This window comes from Myotis daubentonii, chromosome 9 (assembly GCF_963259705.1).
Source record: "Myotis daubentonii chromosome 9, mMyoDau2.1, whole genome shotgun sequence".
NCBI classification, from domain to species: Eukaryota; Metazoa; Chordata; class Mammalia; order Chiroptera; family Vespertilionidae; genus Myotis; species Myotis daubentonii.
The window spans coordinates 13819562-13844483 of record NC_081848.1 but is presented as its reverse complement, the minus strand read 5'-3'; the positions used below and the strand labels follow the sequence as shown (position 1 = coordinate 13844483).

The following is a 24922-nucleotide window of genomic DNA, read 5'->3' as shown; positions in this document are numbered from 1 at the left end:
CTGACCAAAAACAGATACATTGGGTATTATGCACAGGCTGTGAAAGAGGACAAAAAAAATCAAAAGTCCCCAAAGCAGCTAAATCACAAAGATATCTCAGCTTTGACCCTTGTCTAGAGCACTGTACAGAAACCTCCAATGATAATGAAGCAATGGACACTTACAGAATGTTTGTTGGAAGTGAGACAACGTTGGAGCTTCTGGTGCGATGTTATAGAAATGGGTCTTCAGAGCTCCGCTCACCAGTAGATTATATGCCAGGTCAGTTATATTAATGCCCACAATTGCAAAGGAGTACCTGTAGAGTGCAAACCACAAGGCAATGTGTGTCACATATGGGAATAAGATTTAAAAATATGATCATTTGATTATTAAATTATCAGAGTGGCAGGCTTCCCTTCCCTCTTCACCTTACCAAAACCCTGAATTTTGCAATTTACCAGAAAATTTCAATAATGCAGACTAAGAGAATGCTTTGTCTGAAAATTCCAATTCCAAATATACAAGAGAAAAAAATCAGAAATTGACAAAGCTTCATATGCAAGGATATTCATTATAGTTTTATTTACTAGTATTATGGCAAAGACTTGGAAACTATGCAAATATCCTAAAAAGGTGATTGGTGAAGTAAATTGTGGTAATCTCATATAATATATTCAGACAATAAAAGACTATCTAAGCAGAATATAGAACATTATGTATTGAACAAGCCCAGTTTTATTATACACACACATGCACAAATGTCTACAGAAAGCAGGCTAGGATAAAATGTCACAAAATACTAATATGGGTATGTTAAAGTAATAATATTGGGGTGATTTTTTGGTTTACTTTCCTATATTTTATAAATTATCTATAATAAATCTATATTACTTTTAAAATTAGAAAAAATACAAATATTTTAATGCTCAGGGTATATTTTCTAGTCCCCTTTCTACCTGTCTATAAAAAATTAAATAAAAACAGTTATTAAATCCCATCTGGCAATATATATCCAGTACATTTAAAAAAAGGTAGCTGTTCAAAATATTTTTAGATAAAATTGGCATTTTTTTTTTACTTCTAAAGTAAATTTTTATCTAAATGCCTATACTTGGTAGAAATCTTTAAAAGAAAACTACCAAATACAATTATGAATGATTTCTGAAATGATTTTCATATCGTTTCTAAACCTTGCAGTTGGTGACAGGCAAAGTAGTATTATATAATCACACAAATACAAATATATCCAAAAACATAAACCGTCCTTTTAAAAATTCAACTGGATTATATATTTCCATCAGGACAAGTAGATTTTCATCCTTGTCATCTTTGACAGAGCTCCTCAGACATTTTTGTTCTGGTTCAGAAATCCAACACTCACCCAATTGCTTTGTCCATCCTTTTCTGCTCCCATTCTGCTTTGCTGAATTTGCTGAGTGAATGAATAAATAAATAAATAAGATTTAATCTCTAATTGGTACTTGTTCCCTTTATGTTCATGTTTAAACGGTTACACAGATGTCTGTAACTCGGTTATCAAACACAAACCCACGAAAATGTTGTCAATTAAAAAGCCACAATATAATTGATATGGAGCTTAGAAATGGAATTGTTTAAAGGCATGCTACTTATTCCCTGCTCACTTTAGTTCAGCTTTGGGAGATAGCCCTAAAGGCCAAACATTATGATACTCTTTTGTACTATTATTAATTAGCAAACAACATTTCTCCCACGAACCCTCTCCTCTAACTAGGTGCCACCTCTCTCTCATGATTCCTCCTGTTTGGTTGTATGTCTTGGCATTTATCCTACTCAGCCTTGTTTGTGATGTCTGGCACACAGCAGATACCAAATAAATATTTATTGATAAATAAGTAGATTTAGTGAAGAAGAGGAAGGAAGGAAGGGAGGGAGGAAGGAAGGAGAAGGAAAAAGGAAGGAAGGAAGAGAAGAAGGGAGGAATACTACATAGGTTTTAAAAAATCTGTCTAAACAAGTGCTATGGCATTTCCTCTGGTTAAGCGAGGACAATTAAGCCATAGCAATTCCACTTTTAATCCATTTTATAATTTGAGCTTCTGAACAAGACCGTTTGAAGAAAGGGTCCCATCATGGAAGCATTCTGAAAATACCGCCTTGCATTCTATTACTGTGTGAGCAATCCTCACCCCCTCCGTATGGCTAACGTCTTGTAGGCAGGAACCACTTCCACTCTTCATTGTGGTTAATGGGACCTTCATTCAGTGTTTTACGCTAAAACGTGGTTAGCATTGGAACTAAATACAATTTTAAAACTAGAGTTATAAACATTTAGCTTCCAAGTAGGAGAGGGTTTTATATAGTACACGGCAAACACTACATTAAAAGACGCACATGTAACACACACAGCACACCACAAGAACACAATGCAAAGTTTATATTATCTATATGTATTTTCTACCTTGTAAATGACTACCTATAATCCAAAGTAACTATCTTTAATTCATGTGAAAATAAATGTCACCTTTTTTTAAAGTGTCACTGCCCGCCAACAAAGCAACCAATCAGCCAAAGAGGCATCAGGGCACTTTTACCTTAAAAGACTCATAATCAAATTAAAATGAGTTGTGTGTGAAATTTTTTAAAAATATATTTTTATTGAGTTCAGAGAGGAAGGGAGAGAAGAGAGAGATAGATACATCAATGATGAGAGAGAAGCACTGATTGGCTGCCTCCTGCACGCACCCTACTGGGGATTGAGCCCACAACCCAGGCATGTGCTTTGATCGGAATCAAACCTGGGACTTTTCAGTCGTCAGGCCAACGCTCTATCCACTGAGCCAAACCAGCTAGGGCATGTGTGAAATTTAAGAAACTTTATGTAAGTGAATTTATAAGCACCTATTTTCGCTTCAACAAATCTTTGTAGATACACAATTTTTTCCATATTTATTAAATCTCTATCTGCATTGAAAATATAAGAGAAGCCCAAACAGCCTCTACTCATTTGATTACCTGTAGGATATCCTGACCCCAAAAGAATGAATCCTTCTCCTCAGGAAACACACACACACACACACACACACACACACACACACACACACACACACACTAGCACACCCAAACGTTCTCCCCCACAAACAAACAAACAAAACCTAACAGTCAAAATTCTCCTTTAAACTTGAATCTACTTTTATTCCTCAAGTTACTTCAGGATTTGATGGATGGATGTCCCCACAAGCAGTGGTGTCTAATGCTTGCTGACGGACAGACAGGAGAGAGTTTTTCTGAGTATCTACAGGCTTCTCCCTGTTGAACACCTGAAATATTTAGGGTCTGACAGAACCCATGTTGCTATCACATTGGCCAATATACAGGGTGTCTCAAGAAATGTGTGCATACTTTAACAGTTGATAGCTCAATTCTGAAAATAAAATGTATTTTAATAAGCACTGCCTTTATAATTATTCAAAGTATGTGTGTACATTTTGGGGGGACACCCTATATATATATTTTTCAAATATCAGTGAAGGACAGTAACATTTTCAAAACATTCTGGCTTGTATCCAGTAAAATTTACCATCAATTTGAAGTGATCCATATTTGAACAATTCTATTGTAGCTTGAGGGACAAAGCATTGTAGTTTTATGTGCATGCCCTGTGTGTGCGCACACAGGCACATGCTAGTGTCTTCTTAATCACACAAACCCTCAAATTCTTCCTCTCTGATGCTGACGTGGGAGGTAAAACTATAAAGCCTTTCTCTGAGAATGGCTGACAGACAAAATTAATCCCCCTGCAATGGTTATTCAAAAAATACTTTAAGCTTATTGTCTCTTCCCAAGGACCCTGGAGGATTCGTGTCCTCTGGCCGATACTCCTCTGGGAATGCCACCTGACATTGCACACAGACTGCAGTCAATTTTAATTAGAGGGAGTTCAGAGGCTCTGCATCTCAGAAATAGGCAATTCATGCAGTGTTGTTAAAAATCAACATAGCTCGATTTTAGCCATGTAATATATCAAGAAGGAGCTGAGTGACTTTAGTGGTTTCCCAAAGTAAGATAAAAGAAAATAATAATTTAATCTTATGAAAGATCACAAATATAAATTTGAGAAGTATAGTATAATTAAAGGAGCCTTAGATAACAGAAGCTAGAATAAGTATAATAGTAGTTTGGGGAGGGGAACCCCAAAGTCAACCTGCTTCTGACTTTTGAGGATGATGTGATAAAACCTAGGATTTAGTTAGAAAACATGAACACTAACAAGGAACTTGCCATGCTGGGGAGAAAAAGTGATACAAAACCACAATTGCAAAATAGCAGAACTCCTTATAAGAATGACTAAACCATCTATAACTACTGTATGTAATAATGAAATGAGAAATGCATTAATAGAAGGGAAAATTTGCTCTGTGCCACAGAATTCCCACATAAAACATCCACCTCTGGGAGTGGGTGGGGTCAGAGCATGTGTGGAGAGGTGGTCAGCCTTTAGGTGAAGTGTTCAAAATGTTGCTCCAAGCAGGTGTAGCCATGGTTGTAGAAAGGGGTTTTGACATTACCTATCAGGTTGGTTTAACCTGGTTTTTCTCGCCTTAAAACAGAGCCAAAATATAATACACTATATTAAATTAAAAGATAGAAAATGCTTGCTTTTTGAAAGATTTTCATGAACTTATATTTCTTTAAAAAAATTTTGCCTATACTTATTCTAAAAGAAAATAAAAGCAACAAAACACAAAGCAAAGAAAAAAAATACCTTATTTCCTCTTTAGTGATATCCCTTCATGTAATCAGGTAAAGAAAAAAATTAGAAAGGTAAACAAAAGTACAAATAATTTAGAACCTAGAATTTTATTTAAAAGAAAGAAAAACCTCAGCAATTCCAGACTTTTCAGTTAGTCCCTGACTTCATGACTTTCATCCTCCCCTCCAATCCCCCATCACACACCTTGTCTCTGAACTCTTTCTTCCAGACTCTACTTTCTCCTTCTAAGCTTACCTCCTCCGTCTTCCTGGACAACAGTGATTATATCATTCCCTTTAAATACATATCTTTCTTATGGTTCCATTTTACATCCTCAATCCCATAAGTACCTGAAGATTTTTTGTAGGTTACATCCATTTAATTCACAAAGAACAGCATGTTTCAGGCTTATGATTTCCATTTAACATCAACAAAAACAATATGCACAGAAAACCCTAAGGCAACCATATAGAGTAATATGTAAATGTGCAAATACACTTTAAAACACAAGTCATTCCATAGTATTTGCAAGGCAGAACCTTATGGTAATGAAGGCCTCTACCTCATGCCAGCTAATTTAATAATCATTTGTATGTAGAGCTAATGCAAATCAGTACCTGAAGTTTTAACTGTCTATTCAGAATCTGTCAGAAGGGGTTGTTTGAAAGAGCTTCAAGCCTCACTTTCGGTGGTGTGACTCCTGAGAAGCTCATCAACAGACCCATGTAGGAGAAGAAGCTAATCCTACCTCATCCATAAAGCCTAATCCACCTTTTCAAAAATTACCTGCATTTTGGATGAAGAGAGTCAGAGAGGACCTGCTGAGCTGCTGGGGCGTCCCTTTCCGCAAAATACCTGCAGTTGGAGGGAAGAAAACCGTAACTCCATACTTGCTGAATGCATGCACTTTAACCCGATTTGAGGCCATTTGAATTCAGAGATGGACACTAGCATAAGATTGTTACCTGTTTCAGCTCCTCCAGATAACAGCTTTCCTGATTAGAATTTTCCCAATACAATGACAGTATGATAGGGTAGTTGTAATACTCATATAGACTTGGGAATGATTACAGTAGGTTTGCAAATTTAATTATGAACTTTGCCATTCCCTAGAGAGCCCAAGATATCCTCATTAAGGGGGTTATAGGTGAGGGGGGCAGAAAGAGGCCCCTCATAAGGCAGAAAAGTCTGGAAGGAGGGACATGATGAGGGACTTCGACAGACAAAGGGGACGGAAAGGAGGAGACTAGAGGATACAGGATGTATTTCAAATGCTTTTTTCTTGGGGAATATTCATGGAGTATTTGAATTCTGAATAATTGGAAAATCTCTAGAGCTTAGAGATGTTAAAAATAAGACTTAGTTCTGGGGAAAAGGAGGAAATAAAGTTTCCTAGAAAATGAAACTATAGCATGCCATTTAATTTGATGTGAATACATTTCCTGCATAATTCTAAAGAATAAAACAAGCTCTTGAATTTTGTTTCAGAAAATTTCACATAGGGGAGGCAGCCAATCGATGTTTCTCTCTCACACTGGTGTTCCCTCTCTCTCTCTCTTTCTCTCAAATCAATAAAAACATATCTTCAATGAGGATTTAAAAAAATATATCACTATTCTCACTTTTAGGGTGTGTCAAAGGATACAAGAACTAGCCTAAAAGGACTCCTTTTGGCTTGGAAAAGAATGACCACAAATGACTCAATTGAAGCTTGAAAAAAATAATGAGCCAAATTAATTGAATCACAGTAAACATATAAAGACCAGGATTAAAAATAATATGTAAAATGTAAAGAGATACTCCAAAACATTTTTGATCACTAACATGGGAACTAGGGCACCAAGGCCTCATGCTAAAAATTGGCAACTTATTTAGTGAGCATCTGCCCTGCCCATATTTTAGAGAAACCAAATGACCATAGTGGATAAAGGAAACGGAATCTCTACAGAATTCTAGCCAACAACTGTGGGAAGAATGACAGAATTAGAAAATCATTTTTTGCACAATTAATTAATTGATTCAGTGAAGACTACTGAAGGAGGAAATGGTTAGATAAAGGGCTGGTGGGGGACTTTACGATGCAGCCTTCAAACTGTGATGCCTCTGACTTATCTCAGCCGGGGAACCAGACTGGGGACACTGCAGGCCTCCCACTGTGACATCAACCTGAACCTCTTCAAGCCTTTCTGAATACCTGCGACTTTCAGGACATACAGGGGATGGGTATAAATGCAAACAGGCAAATCTAGACCATGGGACATTTTACAGGACAATCGGCTGGGGAACTTGCACAAGTGAACAGCACAGCAGAGGGGTCAAAGGGAGAGAGAGGGCAGTGGGAGAGAAACTGCTCCAACTGAAAAAGATAGGAGACACATAATAACCAAGTACAATGTATACAATTGGTTAGAACAAACCAGCTATAAAAAGAGATTTTTGAGAGAACCGGGAAATTTGAATCTGGACTAAATATAGAGGACACTAAGGAATTATTATTAATTTTGATAAATGTGATAATGGCACTTGGGTCAATGGAAGGTAATTACTCATGTTTTTTAAAAAAACTTAACAGTGAAATGAAAAACAGTGTAAGATTTTCATTAACATGCTTCTACCTCCAAAACAAATATGACAAGTATTTAAAAACCTTGATAATTACTGAATCTGGGTGATTAGTATAAGGGGACTTCTTTATAATCTTCTCTATGTTGTTATATATACTTAACATTTTTCATAATAAAAAATTTAAATAAATAAATTTGAGATTTGTTTAAAAGAATCCATCTAGTTTGCTGGATAAAAGTAAGATGGTAGCTTTTCTTTAAAAAATAACTTTTTGAAAAAATACATTTTTATTGATTTCAGAGAGAAAGGGAGAGGGAGAGAGATAGAAATATCAATGATGAGAGAGAATCATTGATTGACTGCTTCCTGCACGCCCTCTACTGGGAAATCAAACCCACAACCCAGGCATGTGCCCTTGACCAGAATCGAATCTGGGACCCTTCAGTCTGCAGGCTGACGCTCTATCCACTGAGCCAAACTGGCTAGGGCAAGAGGGTAGCTTTTTAACTTTCATGAGCCTGAGTTATCTCTCAGAGGAGTGGAATGTTTTCTTGGAATCTTCTTGGAAGTAGCTTTTGGAAATAATAACTCAATTTTGTCATTTCAGTCTGAGGAGACCTGAGCCTCACTTTAACACTTACCCATTCTTCATTTACTTACTGCAAATTGTACAGTCCCAGAAGTCCCATTCCTCGAAAATCCGTTTTAGGATCATCACCTTGGAAGCCAATTTCACACCATTGCTTAGAAATCCGAGATGCTAATGGAGTATCGGGCTTCAAGAATTTCCATAACTGGAGACAAAAAAGAAAATTAGCCTTTGACATATGCAAATAAATATTCTTCCCGATTGGCGCAGATCTTTTAAACTACACCACTAGGAGGAGCTTTGCAAAAGTCAAATACATGCAAATATATAACAATTAAAGATTTGATCATCTTTCGGTTACCCATGACAACAGTTCTCAAAGTATTGTCTGAATACTCCTGGAGGGTCCCCTTGACCTTTTCAGAGAGTCTGGGAGGTAAAAACTATTTCATATAAAAACTAAATAGGTTATTTGCCTTTTCTTTCTCATCTCATGAGTACACAGTGGAATTTTCCAGAGGCTGCATGACCTGTAATGATGTCATCCCTCTGAAAGCAGTGGAATGTGTGCTTTTATATTTTAGTGTTTTAAATATTTCTGCTTTAATTTCTAATCAGATATTATCTCTCACACAAGCTGTTTGGAGTCCTCCAAAAATATACAAGAGAATAAAGGGGAGGAGAAAGCTGGGAAAATTTTGAGGGCATGTATTCCCTCAGAAAATGCTTAACCTATTTTATCACCAAACTTTTAGCAGCATTATTAACAAAAAGAAAAAATGGATGGACTTGAGTTTTATTTCTTACAGCTCACCTATAATGATGTGAGAGTAAATACACATAGCTAAATAAAGGAAGATCAATAATGTTCATGAATAACCCTCAAAACATATTATTATGTTTAAGAGTTACCTAAAAATGTTTCAACAATAATCAATTTTGTATTAATGGACAAATGTAGATTCTAAACACTATGTTTGTCACTGTTTAAGAAATCAGTTCTATTTTTCTAAGCTTTCTGTAGGAAGATACCTTTAACACATATCATTACTTGAGAACATGAGACACCCGCCTCTATCTACATGAATAAAAGACAAACATGCAAATTGACCACACCTTCGCTAAGCCTTAAGCCACGCCTACCAGCCAATCAGAGTGACTATATGCAAATTAACCCAACCAAGATGGCGGCCGGCAGCCATGGAGCTGGAGCGAGCAGGAGGCTTCCCTCCCGCCCACCCTGGCCAGCTAAGCTCCTCTCAAGGCTACAAAGTTTCAATTATAGAAGGTAAATAAATCCCAGAATAAAAAAAAAAGGAAAAAAAGGAGAGGCTGGGAGCTTCCGTCACTGAGGGGCCTTGGCCAGCCTGAAAACGGCCCTCAGCCCCTCACCCAGACTGGCCAAGCACCCCAGTGGGGACACCCCACCCTAAAGAGGGTGTGGTCAGCGGGTGTGGTCAGCCTGAAAACAGCCATCAGCCCCTCACCCAGGCTGGACAGGCACCCCAGCAGGACCCCCACCCTGATCCGAGACACCCTTCAGGCCAAACCAGCCGGCCCCCACCCGTGCACCAGGCCTCTATCCTATATAATAAAAGGGTAATATGCAAATTGACCCTAACAGCAGAACGACTGGGAATGACTGGTCACTATGACACACACTGACCACCAGGGGGCAGATGCTCAATGCAGGAGCTGCCCCCTGGTGGTCAGCGTGCTCCCACAGGGGAAGCTCTGCTCAGCCACAAGCCAGGCTGACAGCTTCCAGTACAGTGCTGGTGGTGGGAGCCTCTCCTGCCTCCTCAGCAGCGCTAAGGATGTCCGACTGCAGCTTAGGCCTGGTCCCCGCTGGCAAGTAGACATCCCCTGAGGGCTGCCAGGCTGCCAGAGGGATGTCTGACTGCCAGCTTGGGCCCTATCCCCCAGGGAGCGGGCTTAAGCCAGCAGGTGGACATCCTCCGAGGGGTCTCAGACTGCAAGAGGGCATAGGCCGGGCTGAGGGATGCCCCCGAGTGCACGAACTTTTGTGCACCGGGGCTCTAGTATAAATATATAATGCTTTATTAGTTCTTTCTAATAAATAGAAAGAGGCATGTAAGCAAATTTACTTGTACCAATATTAATATTTTATATCTTCACTAGAGGCACGGTGCACAAAAATTTGTGCACTCGGGGGGAAGGGGGGGTCCCTCAGCCTGGCCTGTGCCCTCTCGCAGTCTGGGACCCCTTGGAAGATAACGACCTGCTGTCTTAGGCCTGCTCCCAGGTGGCAGAGGGCAGGCCCAATCCCTAGGTGCAGCCCCTGGTCGGGCTCAGAGCAGGGCCCATTGGGGAGTTGGGGCGCCGCCTCTGTCATGCACAGAGCAGGGCCGATTGGGAGGTTGCGATGCCACCCTCAGTCACGCTCAGGGTAGGGCTGATTGGGGGGTTGGGGCACCGGCCCCTGTCACACTCAAGGCTGGGTCGATGGGAAGGTTGCGGCGCCACCCCCTGTCACGCACAGAGCAGGGCCAATCAGGGGGTTGGGGCTCTGTACCCTGTCACGCACAGAGTAGGGTCAATCAGAGGGTTGGGGAGCTCCCCCATGTCACGCACAGAGCACGGCCGATCAGGGGGTTGGGGAGCTCCCCCCTGTCACTCACAGAGTAGGGCTGATAGGGGAGTTGGGGCACTGCCCCCTGTCACACACAGAACAGGACGGATCAGGGGGTTGGGGCGCCGCACCCTGTCACACTCAGGACAGGGCCGATGGGGAGGTTATGGCTCTACCCCGTCACACACAGAGCAGGGCCAGTGGGGGGTGGGGGGGTTGGGGCACTGCCCTCTATCACCCACAGAGCAGGGCTGATCAGGGGGTTGGGGCACCGCAGCCTGTCACACACAGAGCCGCAGGGCCGATCGGGGGTTGGGGACCGCAGCCTGTCACACACAGAGCTGCAGGGCGATCAGGGGGTTTGGGCGCTGCCCCCTGTCACACTGATCCCAGTGCCGGGAGGCCTCGCGGCTCCGCTGATCCCGGTGCTGGGAGGCATATTACCCTTTTACTATATAGCATAGAGGCCTGGTGCATGGGTGGGGGCCAGCTGGTTTTCCCTGAAGGGTGTCCTGGATCAGGGTGGGGGTCCCCACTGGGGTGCCTGGCCAGCCTGGGTGAGGGGATGATGGCTGTTTGCAGCTGGTCACACACCCTTCAGGGTGGGGGTCCCCACTGGGGTGCCTGGCCATTCTGGGTGAGGGGCTGAGGGCTGTTTTCAGGCTGGCGGGTGACGGAAGCTCCCAACCGCTCCTTTTTTTCTTTTTCTTTTTTAATTCTGGGCCAGCTTTAGCTCTGAGACTCCAGCTCTTAGGCCTCCACTGCTGAAAGCAGGTTTCTGGCCTTTGTTTACCTTCTGTATTTGAAACAATGTTGCGATCCTGCTGGCTGAAGCCCGGGACTAAAGCAGGTTTCTGGGGTTTTGTTTAGCTTCTATTTTTGTAACATAGTTGCTTAGAGTTGCAGCTCAGATGCCGGCAGCGGCAGGCGGGGAACGTTGGAGTCCTCGTCACTGAAGCAAGCAAGCCTCATGTTAGCTTCCAGCTGCCTGGCTGCCGGCCGCCATCTTGGCTGGCAGTTAATTTGTATATCGCCCTGATTAGCCAATGGGAAGGGTAGCGGTCGTACGCTAATTACCATGTTTCTCTTTTATTAGATAGGATTATAAAGACAGATACTAATATTAAATTTCCTTATTACTATTCAACATAATTCAACTTCTAAATTGCTTATTCTATGTTATATAGATTGTAAAGTTTTAGCACAACAGAAATACACAAACTCCTTGCTTTATAGTAAACTGTCACATATCTTTTTAAAAATATATTTTTATTGATTTCAGAGAGGAAGGGAGAAGGAGAGAGAAATAGAAACATCAATGATGAGAGAGAATCATTGATTGGCTGCCTCCTGCAGGCTCCACACTGGGGATCAAGCCCACAACACGGGTATGTGCCCTTGGCTAGAATTGAACCTGGGACCTTCAGTCCATAGGCCGATGCTGTATCCACTGAGCTAAACCAGCTAGGGCCTGTCACATATCTAACACAGTATAAAACAATGCTCAATCACAAGAAATGCCAATAAAAGAGTTGTAATCCATCGAAGTTATTTTAGGCACTAATCAATAATTATGTGTAATTCAAATGATACAATATTTTATCTTAGTGGCACTACAGGTAATTTTACTCTAAAGAGTGAGAGAAAATTTTCAGAGGAAAGAAAGTAAATATGTCATCCTTGAAAGCAAAATATGAAACATGGGTATAAGAAATCTCTTTTTATTTTATCCATATAAGAACTTGCTAGTGCTCTGCATTCATCAAAACAGAAAATGTTTCTGCGTTCACCACAAGAATACCAAAAAATGAGAGAGAAGTTTCTTTTTAAAATGCCTTTAGGAACCATTACTGCCACAATGAAAAATAAATACAAACAAAAGGAAACAGACTGTAAAGCTCATCACATTCATGTGGACAATTATTTGATGTGATCTCAGGGCCCTACACTGCTTAAATGTACCTGGTTTCATCAAGTGATTGAAATAAAAGAACAAAAGCAAGCATTTGAAGTCATAAACTTCATTCATTGGCAGAATACTCAATTTTGGAGAAGTAAACGTTTAAATAATAAAATGCTTTAAAAAGCAATTCCATTTTAATAATTTCATGTATCAAGATAGATAAGACTAATGGCTAAAAAGTGTTCTAAATTAAGTTCTTAATCCTTTCTGCTTTAATCAGGCTCACTTTTTTGGTAAATGAAAGTTGATTATGCTAAAATACTTATATGAGTGCCACCATGTGTATATTTCCTGTAAGAATGCTTGGATTACTGCATTCTCCTCCGATAGAAAGGCTCGTCCCTGAAAAAATTGAGGGTCAGAGGCAGGGTGCCCCTGAGGGAATGAGGTTATTTCTTTCATGTTGGAAGCCGACTGGAAATCTGAACTGAGGTGGCGTGGTCGGGGCCTCTGGTCGGGACCTGGGACTGTGCTCCTGGGAGTGGAGTTGTTACAAAGCCACTTGCCAAGCGAAGGAGACCAGAGCTAAAAAGGGTGATTCCAGTGGCAGGTGACAAGCTACCATGTGGAAACTGCATGCTGCATCAGACTATTACCCATCAAGGTCCATGTTCTTTTAATTCTGTTCTCTGCACGGAGCCTTTACTGCAAGTGTATCTGAACACGTCTGCCTCGTCTCAGGTCTGCTGCAGGGCAAGGCCATTCATTCAAAAGCAGCTTTCCACCGTGAGACTCCCTCTTCCCATTAGGACAGCATCTTTTAATTCGGGGTTATATTTTTTCTATTAAGTCATGAATCCCCCTAAAACTTTGCCTTTATTATTAATTTGGTTTAAAATGTTTAATAAAAATGTCCATGTGAATAATTCACATGGACAGTACCACATGAATACTAGTATAAAGTGATATTATTCAGTTTCATTCCAGCCTATGTTTAAATGATCATAAAATCCAGATTTTTCTTTTTATTCTCTAAGTAGAAACAGCGATAACGGTCTCCTATGTTTAAAAATCAAAGCACTTACACAAAGTAGCAATATATTAAAACTCCTAAACCAGGAGTCAGCAAAGTTTGTCTATAAAGAGCCAGGGAGTAAATTCTTTAGTCTTTGGAGGCCACACGGTCACTGCTACAGCTACTTAATTTTGCCACTGTAGTACAAAAGTGGCCCCGGACAATACGTAAGTGAATGAATGGATGTGTTCCAACAGAACTTTATGTACAAAAATGGGTGGCTGGCCAGATTTGCTGACTCTTGCTCCAAGCAATTTTATAAAGTAGGTAAGAAGGGTATTATTACCCATTTTTAAAGATGAAGAACCCTAAGCTCAGTCAGTTAAACACAAACCATGGGCCAGTCTCTGGAAATACAAATGGGAACAAGACATGGTGTCCCCCTTGAGTGGTAGTGCCATAGTGTAGAGCCCTTTCTAGCTGTGTGAGCAGGACAGTCCCCTAACTGCCCAGCCTCAGTTTCCTCACCTGAAAAATGGGGAAAATAACTATATCTCACCAAAAGGTTATTGCAACATTTACCTACATGACTGGCACATACTAAAACACTCAATGAATGTTTTATTATTACTGACTTTGTTACTATCATACTTGCAATTTGAATAAACTGAAGAGGGAAATAGAGACCCCATTCCTAAGTTTGCTTGGGGAGGATAGAAAAGATGTCTAAATTCAATAAATAAGGTCTTAAAAAATTAAGCAACTTCTGCTGTAAAAATAATGGGTAACAGAGGGAACAGCATGAGCACATACGTGGGCACAGGGGATGGCACCACCACCTGGGTCAGGGTGAGTGGCAGAGCATGGCGGAAATGCGCTGTCTATGACGGATACAGGACAGATAGCTTGAAGAAATAAATCAGAAAGGGTCCCAAATGCATGCTAAGGTGCATGGGCTTTCCACAGTTAGACCCAGGGAACCTGAAGTTTTTAACCTAGAGAATGACATGACCAGGTAATCCCTCCAACAGTATTTAAGGAGACAGGAGAGAGGAAGTGTTCCTGGCCCAAGTGGAGATAATGGCTAGAATAAGGCCGTGGGCATGGAAAACACCGGAGAGGTATTTGCGGAGAGCTCTACAGTAAGATGTGGTGATTTTTGTAAATGCATAGTATTTCTCTAATTAGATTGCAAGCCACTTAAGAGTAGAAAGGATGCCTCTCCTCAAATTGCCTAACACAGTGGTCGGCAAACTCATCAGTCAACAGAGCCAAATATCAGCAGCACACCGATTGAAATTTCTTTTGAGAGCCAAATTTTTTAAACTTAAACTGTATAGGTAGGCACATTGTTATTAACTTAATTAGGGTACTCCTAAGGCTTAGGAAGAGCCACACACTCAAGGGGCCAAAAAGCCGCATGTGGCTCGCGAGCCGCAGTTTGCCGACCACGGGCCTAACACAATAGTGGACGGTCCTGGCTGTGTAATTCCCTGTGTGAACCAGAACCTGGACTAAAATGATTGTAGTTTGCTCACCTCTAAAGTAAAGGGAACAACCATCACTTTCCTTACATCTTATAATGGTGGCAATAAAAAATGGTAACACATACATACTGAAATCCTGACCACAGATAAGCCATATCACAAAAGTTTTTGACTTGTATCTAATGAACTACAATAATTCATGCATTCACCCATACTGACTACTATGTGCCAGCACACAGCCAACAGATCAGCTAAGATGGTGCATAGCAAGTACTCAAATTCCATCGGTTTAGTGGGCATCTCAGCCACTCAAATGAATTGTTCAGGTGGTTGTGGCCGGTGTATTAATTATATCACCCCATTTCTCTTACCTTCACCTCTTATTTCCCACCTTGAAATCATTCTATTGAACTCAACTTCCTTTACCAGGAATGGAAAAAATAAGGCAATAAAAGGAGATGAAGCTCAGTCAGTGGCTTAGCTAAAATTAAACAGAAGCGAAAGGAAAGGAGAAAAACTATTGCTAAGAATGAGGCTTCTTTAATTTTTAACGATTCACATCAGATCTGGCACTAATTAGTAGAGACCAATGAGGGATCTATTTAAGTACTTAGTCCTTTCACACAAAACCACAACAGGATACACTTTTAAAATTACATCTTTTATTGACATTTTTAAATAAAATAAAGTTAGGGCAGCTAAACAAATATTTTCTTCCAATTTTGTTACTGCCTTTTTGAATTTTAGGCACTGCTCTGGACATAGGTGCACAAAGATGAATAAGACCTGGGCACTGAACTGGTTCGTAAAGCTACTCTTCTTGCTGGTTCAGATGTTGGAGGTAAATTTTTCATTGGAAAAATCATGTGAGAATTTAGGTGTAAAGCCAATTTTCTCCTGTAATCTGAGAAAGCATCAGAGGTGTTTTCTGTGGGCGTTCACATTGAGCTCAAGTTTCGATTGTTTAACTGTGTTGAAAGCCAACAGGAGAAATAGCAATCATCAAAGAGTGTCCTGGGATTTCCATTTATGACTTTTAGTAGACATCAAAGAAGATGAGGTTGGTTTCTGCTTCAGCAATAGCCCTCTTGGGAAATTACCCAAGGCCTTCATGATGATTATTTATTCATACAACGTGGAGACTATTAGAAGAGGAGGTGAAGGTTTATATCTGTGTTAAAATTGCTGGGAGACTAATATGCAATTATAAATATTACTTCTGGCTGTCAGAGCAAAACCCTAAGACTCTTACATGATCTGATGGTGTACTATGGAACATAGTAAGATGCTGCTCCAACGCACTGAATTTTAAGCTAAGAAATCAAGATAAAAAATTTTAAATCAACCTTTAGAGCTACTCATCTGAAATGTTTTCTAAATTCACTCCTGAATATAGATGCTTTTTAGGATAAAGTGCCTATCGCACAGCAGGCGCTTAGCACACATTAGCTGGCCTAAGTGAGGGCCGGCAATGTGTTCGAGGACTGACCTTCAGAAGCATTTCCTCGTGTTGGGGGTTATCAGAATCATAGGGCTCTCTGCGCAGCTTTTCCACATCTGCAATGAGGTTTCTGTAGCCGACGATCTGCAGGAGGCAAGCCTGGAGAGAGATTCCCAGCCTGTGGTGTTCAAAAAGGAAGAAACACACATGAAGAAAAGCAGAACATACATTGGCATTTGTTCACTTGATGTAATCACAGCGGGACTTGTCCTATTTCTCTAATATCTAGGGAATTGCCCAAATAGCATCTGTCTAACAGAAGCACAGTTTCTTACTGCATCTGCATGGACAGTTGTAAAACTTGGCTAAAACTTACCTCACATTCTGGCCTTTTCTTAAGCTATGTTGCAACAATGCGGCTTAAGAAACAAGGGATTTTTTGTTCTTAGTCCTCACCCAAGAATATTTTCCCATGGATTTTTAGAGAGAGTGGAAGGGAGGTGGAGAGACAGAGAGAGAAACAGCAATGTGCAAGAGGCACATCTATTGGTTGTCTCCTGCACTTGCCTCTACGGCGGATCGAGCCTACAACCGAGGTAGGTGCCCTTGACTGGAATCAAATCCACAACCCTACAGTCTGCCCGACGCTGTCCACTGAGCCAAACCGACTAGGGAGTTCTTGATGCAGGTGATTTGTAAGTGATATGCAGAAAATATAGGTGATAATGGGTTCCTAGGGATCATTTAATCCCCACTAGGTGGGTATATCAGAACACTTCAGAAGGGTGTGTGTGTGTGTCTGTGTACAGACTCAGAGGGAGAAATAGCCCTCAGCGGCTTAGGAGTAAAAAAAAAAATTCAAAACACCTCTGCTTGGGAGCATTCTTAACAGACAGGCAATGCCAAGAGTAAGAACTCACTATTTTACAAGATTTGCCATTTCATCCTGACTTCTCTAGTTGCCAAAACACTTTTCTTTGGGCTGAAACAAAATCTGTTTTCCTTGTTACCAAGTGGTTCAAACTCTGTTCTCTGAGCAAATGTATTTCCACCTTTCCCCCACCGGGCCTATTTATTTTGAGATAGTGATTCTTTCTTCTAGTCACACCTGCAGTGTTTAAAAAAATTTCCTTTTCTTTAATTCCTTCTCATGTGACATGGTTTTCAGGTGTTACTATCTTGCTCAGACTTCTCTGAATGTACACTGTTTAACAGCCCATGACAACATATCACCGGAACAGAAAACAGTCTGGCAAGTGTAATACACAATCATTACTTCCTGTGATCTGAATGCTGCTTTTCTCTTCTACAACCTAGGACAGTGGTCGGCAAACTCATTAGTCAACAGAGCCAAGTATCAACAGTACAATGATTGAAATTTCTTTTGAGAGCCAAATTTTTTAAACTTAAACTATATAGGTAGGTACATTGTTATTAACTTAATTAGGGTACTCCTAAGGCTTAGGAAGAGCCACACTCAAGGGGCCAAAGAGCTGCATGTGGCTCGCAAGCCGTAGTTTGCCGACCACTGACCTTGGAGGTAAAATAGGGTCTCTTTAAGCAGTCACAAAACACTGCAAGCTTATTAAACAGATGGCTAACTAATCACAAAGATTATTTTTTCATATAAACTACTGTCACATAAGTTATTCTCCTACATTCATTTGATGGCATTTTAAATCTAAAAGTGGTATTTCACGTTGACTTATTCCTATTAAATTCTTTACAGTCATTTAGCTTTTGGGTTAAAATAGTTGAACGTTGGCAACTTCTTATCATTTAACCCAAGAGTTACTCTTTGGTATACTCTTACTCCTAATTCACTCACTAAATTTGAACATTTTTGTTCTCGTGGTGGTCATTATAATCATGATGACAGTGTTATCATTACCTTTTTGGGGGGAGGGGAATAAGATGTATAGAAAGTTAAGACTAAAGTTGGGGGCAATAGATAATTATGTTTTAAAATTATATACTTACTCCAAATGTAGAGGACAATGTAAGATAACCCAGAACGCTAAACTTCAATAAAACTGAATGTTCAATTAAATGACCCTTGTTACCATAGGACCAAAAAACCAAATCAGATATCTTAATATAGGAAAAGTGAACAGTGGCACTGGGCACCCAGGAAACCAACACAGGACTGAAAGAGTTAATTTTGAGGGAAAGGAGAGAGTGGGAGAAATTAAAGAAGAGGCCACCAGAGAAGACAATTCAATTTTTACTGTAGTGATTCTTATCAGCAGTTTAAGCAGCACTTGAAAAAATGTAATTAAAACAAATAATTAAAAGAAAGTGAGGTGGCCCTGGCCAGTGTGCCTAAATGGTTAGAGTATGGGTCTGTGCACTGAAAGGTCATGGGTTCGATTCCTGCAGGTACCTGAGTTGGAGGTTTGATCCTTGGCCCCAGTCATGCACTATGCAGTAGGCAACCAATCTATGTGTCTCTCTCACATCAATATTTCTCTCTTTCTCTCTCTTCCTCCCTCCCTCCCCTCCACTCTTTCTAAAAATCAATGGAAAAAGTGAGGAGTAACAAAAACAGAACAAAATAAAACAAAAACCAAAGGGAGGTTAATAGTAGTAATGACTTGATAAATTATAAAATATTTCCCCTAGCCCTCTCTATTTCTTGATTTTTTTTCCAGAAAAGTATTTAAATTTTAAAAATCACATTTTGTCAATGTCTATCTATGGGGGAAAAAAGTAGCAAAATCCATATTGAGGTGTAAAAACACAATCTCCTACCTATAAGGTTTTTTTTTTTTCCTAAAGGAAATCAAAAAAACAGACGGCAAGGAAATGCTTCTGAGTGAAACATGTATCTTTCATAGAAGAGACAGAAAAGATTTGCTATTAAATCTAATCCAACCTCTAAATGTGATTATAGGTCTAGTATATCCCTCATGCCTAATGGTAGTCTTACATTTTTTTGTTCAACGTAATTTAAAATAAATTGTCTTATTATCACCTTCCCAGAGATATAAAATATATGTCAAAAGGTTTCAAAAAGACATTTACTGCATAATTAAACCACCTTTAATGGCTGAGTAAGAAAAAGGCAGCTAATTAGCTGGTGTGTGCAGAAGAATGGTACGGAGCCCACGTGGAAATGGGAGTTTTGTGATAAGCCCCAATTAGCTGGTACTTAGAATCCCTCCAAGAGACAGACATATGCAAAGTGCACTCTGAAATTCCCTTGACTACAGCTCCCTGTTGCTGGCAATGAAAAGCCTTTCTCAGGGACAACATCTGAAGTTCTCATGCATATCTAAAAGACAGCTTGATTGTTACCTGCCTAAACTGTCTCTAAATATATCTGCATGCAGAATTTACTCTACCCAATATCCTTAGCTCATTTTTTTTTCACTGAAAAATTTCTGTTCCCAGTGGAATATATAAAGCTGATTTTAAATGTCATGTACATTGCCAAATGCATTTTAATACTTCCAAGATGAGATGAATAAATTACAAAGTTCGAACATCTTACAAAAACTATCTCTTCCTCCCACACATGCCCTCCACCACCTCCCCCCCCCCCCCCACCTCTCTCTTGGTTTTAAACTGTAAGGTCAGAAGTCTTCTACAGGACTCACTGGGCTAAAATCAAGGTATTCATGCCTGTCCTTTTGACAAGCAGATAGGGACTGTCTCTGGATTTTCAGCCTGTCCTGAACTGACGGAGCAGAATTGGCTCAGGCACATTTACAATTTAAACTTGGACTGCACTGTAAAACATGGGCATTGCATGGCATGGCTTGATGAATGGGCCCCCTTTATTTCAGCTGATACCAGAAGCATCCATCATATTTCTTACATTCATTGCATCTCAAAGCATAAGCATAAATCACAACAAAGTACAAGGTTGCTGCTATTTACAAATATGGAAATGGCACCTTTTTCTTTATTTTTCATCTGAGATTCAAAACATTAGAAATGATTGGGGTTTGGGGAGGTGAAGAAATAGATAGGTACTAGTAAGTAGATAGATTGAGCAAGCAAGCATGCTATAGAAATGATGAAGATGAAGCCGTGACTTGTGTTCTATATATACAAAACAATAAGCATGATTCTTACTGTGGATTTATATCAGGGTTAATTTTTTTCAGTTCCATGATGTCGTCGATAGTTTTTTCAATAGCATCAAGGTGAACACTCACTGAAGTCTGCAACAGCTAGAAAACATGTTTCAATCATTTCCCTTGTCATGAACACCAGTGGCTTAAGCAGGATTTAGTTAGGGGCTTCAGGTATTTGTTTAAAGCTTCTCCATGAAGATACTAACCTAAACTAAACTTAAAGAAAAAGTGGATTTAGTACTTGAATTCTAGTGAATTTGACATTTTCATGATGGGGGTAGTATACTTTTCCTGATTAAGGTAATAACATAAAACAGAAATAGTAAGTTGTGTATTTTTTTTTTTTACCATTTTCAACTGTTTTAAATTACTTATTAAAATATTATATTTTCATTTTCTCTCTCAACATACCTGGTTTCTATTGTAACTGGGCACTATGTCTACAACTGAGAGAAGTACAAAGGGGAAATAGTCTTAAATACCAAAATCTATATATATAAAAGCCTAAGCAACTGAACGACTGAACGACCGGTCATATGACGTGCACTGACCACCAGGGCGCAGATGCTCAATGCAGGAGCTCAATGCAGGTCAGTGCGCTCCCACAGCAACCTCCTGCAACTGGCCAACCTCCCGCAGCCCCTTCCCCTCGCCAGCCAAACTCCTGTGGCCCCGATTGGCCCCAACAGCCGGCCAGGCCGAGGGACCCCACCTATGTACGAATTCATGCACCAGGCTTCTAGTCCTTATCTAATAAAGATGGAATATGCAAATTGACCATCATACCATCACAAAGGTGGTGAGGCCCATAGCTACAAGATGGCAGCACCCAGTCCCCTCAGCCCCACTGGAGTCCCACAGTCCTTTCAACCCAGCCGGGGGTGGGAGCAGGCGCATGGTGTGGCTGGACCCGCTCTTAGCCCCCCAGCCGCCCAGGGCCAGCCCAAGGAGAAGGCAAGCCTTGGATGTCGGCTGCCCAGTCACCCAGGGCCGCCCGAGGCTCAGGTAACCAGGGCCACCCAAGGCTTGCGCTGCCAGCAGTGGCAGCAGCAGAGGTGTGATGGGGGGGTCGCCTTCCCCTGATGGACAGGTGCCTCCCGCTCCCGAGGGCTCCCAGACTGTGAGCAGGCCAGGCTGAGGGACCCCCCCCCCCCCCCGTCCAGTGCATGAATTTTCATGCACCAGTCCTCTAGTTAAATAATAATATTCAAGAATCTTGAGAAAAAAACAACCGATTTTCTTTCTTATGTGGATACTTAACTATGTGCTATAAACACTGGAATAGTGACTTTGATTTTCTTGGAAAATCTTGAGCAGAGTTAAATGATTTGGATATTAACACCAGAAAGTTAATGCTGCTCCCATTTTCAAGTTATTTTTATTTTATGATTTTGGAAGAGGTATAAAAAAAAGATGAATTTGACAGTAAAGTAAAAAGTGCACCTTACATCTGCCTTAAAATTCACATACAGTGGCTACTTTCATGCTAAAAGTAAAGGCAATTCTCTCTTCTCAGTTTTTGTTAGTTTTTATAGATAATGGTATATTTTGTTTCTTCAAACTTTTACTCTTTGATTATGGATCTGAGCTTCCAAATGAAAAGTTGCTGAAAAATATAGAAACAATTTTACTTACCTTACTTTTTGAGCCTCTCAATGATGTTTCTATAAAAGAGATAATTTTAAAAGTGATTAAAAATTATCCTTTACAAGTGGTTTAAAATTACTGTTCTGAGCTATACCATCCTCAGTCACACCAAACCTATATTCTGCTTACTTCTCTGTCTCACGCTTACCGATCTTCATGGTTCTAGAGGCTCCAGGCTTGGTATTGTAACAGATCCGTTGCAGTTCACATCTTCCGGTCAGCTTCCTCATGACAAATTTCAGGCAGCGCCACAGAAACGTGCAATAAAAATACAGGCACACCTGGATCAACATTCTGTCAAAGACAAAAGATAGCACCTTCCGCTAGGACTCTGGAAGAGAATAGGAAGCGGCCACCACCAGCGAGAAAAGAAGCCCAGAGGAAAATCAGCCATTAGACGTCTGGGTTCACCAGTTTACTTCATTTGTCTAATCCCACATTATGTTATTTGAGGTAGCTACAAACCCGCCCTTGGGAGGGAAGCCCAGTCTGTGAGGACACACTTACTATGACTGCAAGCAACTCCAGAAAGCCCTGTTCTAGCAAATTTGATATTCCAACTACCTGAGCACAAGGCACTTAAAAACATTTTTAAATAAATCAGCACATTTTACAATAACCAGGACCCAGAGATGGTCTCTCCCTTAGACAACGGGAAAGAACACGTCCTGGCAACTCCCCTCGCCTGCGTCTGTAGACAGCCACTCAGCTTGCCTGGATCATCTCCAGCCCATCCTCACTGCCCCTTCTGGCCACTACTTTATTTCTTCCCTGATTACATTCTTTTCTCCTTCCCTCTGCTTGCCTTTAGGTCAGCGGTTCTCAACCTGTGGGTCACGACCCCTTTGGCGGTCGAACAACCCTTTCACAGGGGTTGCCTAAGACCATCCTGCATATCAGATATTTACATGACGATTCATAACAGTAGCAACATTACAGTTATGAAGTAGCAATGAAAATAATTTTATGGTTGGGTCACAACATGAGGAACTATATTTAAAGAGCCAGAAGGTTGAGAACCACTGCTTTAGGTACTGCTGTCCCCCTTGAGGACCTGGTTGTGTGGCTACCTGTCCTCTCTGCTGACCAATCCCAACACTTTTTGAACTTGCCAGAAGGGCCTCATCAGTTCACTGAACAAGTGTGCTGACTTTTGGTTCTCCAATGTCCTCTGTTTTAAACCTTCCCCAAACTCCACCTTATGACAAGTTTGCTCTTGATCCCTGCTAAATAAAGTTTCCTTAATTGCACACCCTATCTCTAATAATACCTCAGCAGACTATGAAGTAACTCACAATGTCTCTGGCAGGTGAATTTGTGTTTTATGCTGACTTTTATTTTTAATGTGTCGGTGCCTACTACGTCACGGTACTGTTCAAAGTCTCAAAATGACTCAAGCTATAGAAATAAAGAGGACTCCCAGCCAGAAAGTTATATTCAATCATCTTCTATTAATATTATGTGCTCCTAGTAGGCAGGAATATTTCTATTACTTCCTATTAGTGGCATGTCTAAAAGATGGTTCTTCTGCAATATTCACTAATTCCCTCCAGTTCTAACATAAGGTGATCCAGGATCATTCAGATAAATTAGAGTAGTTAACCAATAGCTTCAATGATGTGATTCATCCCTGAATATGAACCAACACCTTGAGCAAGTTTCCCTTTGTTCAAATTGCTCTGGCCCTGATATCTTGAACAGCCTGTGTTAAAAATAAAAATTTCCAAAGGCTAACTTGAACAAAAGCATAGGATCTATCTATAGTAATAAAAGCATAATATGCTAATTAGACTGGATGGCCGAACTGCGGAATGATCTTCCGGATGAAGCTGGGGCTGCGAGGGCTGAGCCCTTCGCACAAATTCCGTGCATCGGGCCTCTAGTATCATATAAATGTAAAGGAGATGGAGGAAACAGTAGAAGAAACCAAACTGCTACACTAAAATAACAAAATGGAATTCTTTGTAGGCAATAAAAGTATGTTCTAGAATGTCTAATAATACGAGAAAATGGTCATAATATGCTTATCAAATAAAAAGAAGTTAGAAAGGCATTGGTATGGGATGATCTATATTTTATTTAAAAAGTAAACAAAAATGTTTAAGGGTGATGTATAAATAAGAAGAAAAAGAATGGCGGGATACACAACAAAATTGTTAACAGTGGTATTTCTGGATAATAAAATTGTGAGTGATTTTTATTTTCTGTTTTGGTTAAGTATATTTTCATTTTTTTCTATAAGAAGTATATGTTATTTTAATTTTTATAAAGTTGCAAAAACAATTAAAGTGTATAAAATTATCACCAAAGCCATTATAAAAGTGCATATAAAATTTATATGGGGAGTCAGATTCTGCTAAAAGACAAAAAATGAATTTACTGTGTTGTGAAGTCTGAAATGCAACTGTTTTAGTTAACTACTAGAGCCCTGGTGCCCAAATTATGCACCAGTGGGGTCCCTTGGCCTGGCCTGCATGATCGGGCCAAAACCGGCTCTCCAGCATCCCCCAAGGGGTCCTGGATTGCGAGAGGGAGCAGGCTAGGCCAAGGCACCCCGCGGGTGCACGATCAGGGCCGGGGAGGGACGCAGGAGGTTGGCCAGCTAGGGAGGGACCGCAAAAGGGCTCCAGGGCATGTCTGGCCCATCTCACTCAGTTCTGATCCACTGAACCCCAGCAGCAAGCTAACCTACCAGTTGGAGCGTCTGCCTCCTGGTGGTCAGTGCACGTCATAATGAGCAGTTGAGCGGCCTTAGCATATCATTAGAATATTATGCTTTGATTGGTTGAACGGATGACAAGGCACTTAGCATATTAGGCTTTTATTATATAGGATGTTCCAAGATCTATTAGGATTTAGGTTATTGGCTTCCAAAAAAAAAGTAAT

General features: G+C 40.5%; 1 protein-coding gene across 4 annotated transcripts in view; it reads right to left on the bottom strand.

The window, feature by feature from the left end:
* ELMOD1 (ELMO domain containing 1) overlaps nucleotides 1-24922 on the bottom strand; it is a 47161-nt gene that overhangs the window by 9920 nt on the left and 12319 nt on the right. For 2 of the 4 annotated variants that reach the window (XM_059707972.1, XM_059707970.1), the window contains 9 exons: nucleotides 22185-22330; nucleotides 22025-22053; nucleotides 20388-20485; nucleotides 16356-16485; nucleotides 7940-8073; nucleotides 5501-5569; nucleotides 4727-4750; nucleotides 1364-1414; nucleotides 165-298 (listed from right to left, as the gene is read on the bottom strand). In XM_059707972.1, coding sequence (XP_059563955.1) covers nucleotides 165-298; nucleotides 1364-1414; nucleotides 4727-4750; nucleotides 5501-5569; nucleotides 7940-8073; nucleotides 16356-16485; nucleotides 20388-20485; nucleotides 22025-22053; nucleotides 22185-22329 — 814 coding nt within the window. In that variant the 5' untranslated portion in view covers nucleotide 22330. Of the gene's footprint in view, nucleotides 1-164; nucleotides 299-1363; nucleotides 1415-4726; nucleotides 4751-5500; nucleotides 5570-7939; nucleotides 8074-16355; nucleotides 16486-20387; nucleotides 20486-22024; nucleotides 22054-22184; nucleotides 22368-24922 lie in introns of all 4 variants that reach the window. The other 2 variants (XM_059707971.1, XM_059707973.1) reach the window with 2 other exon arrangements.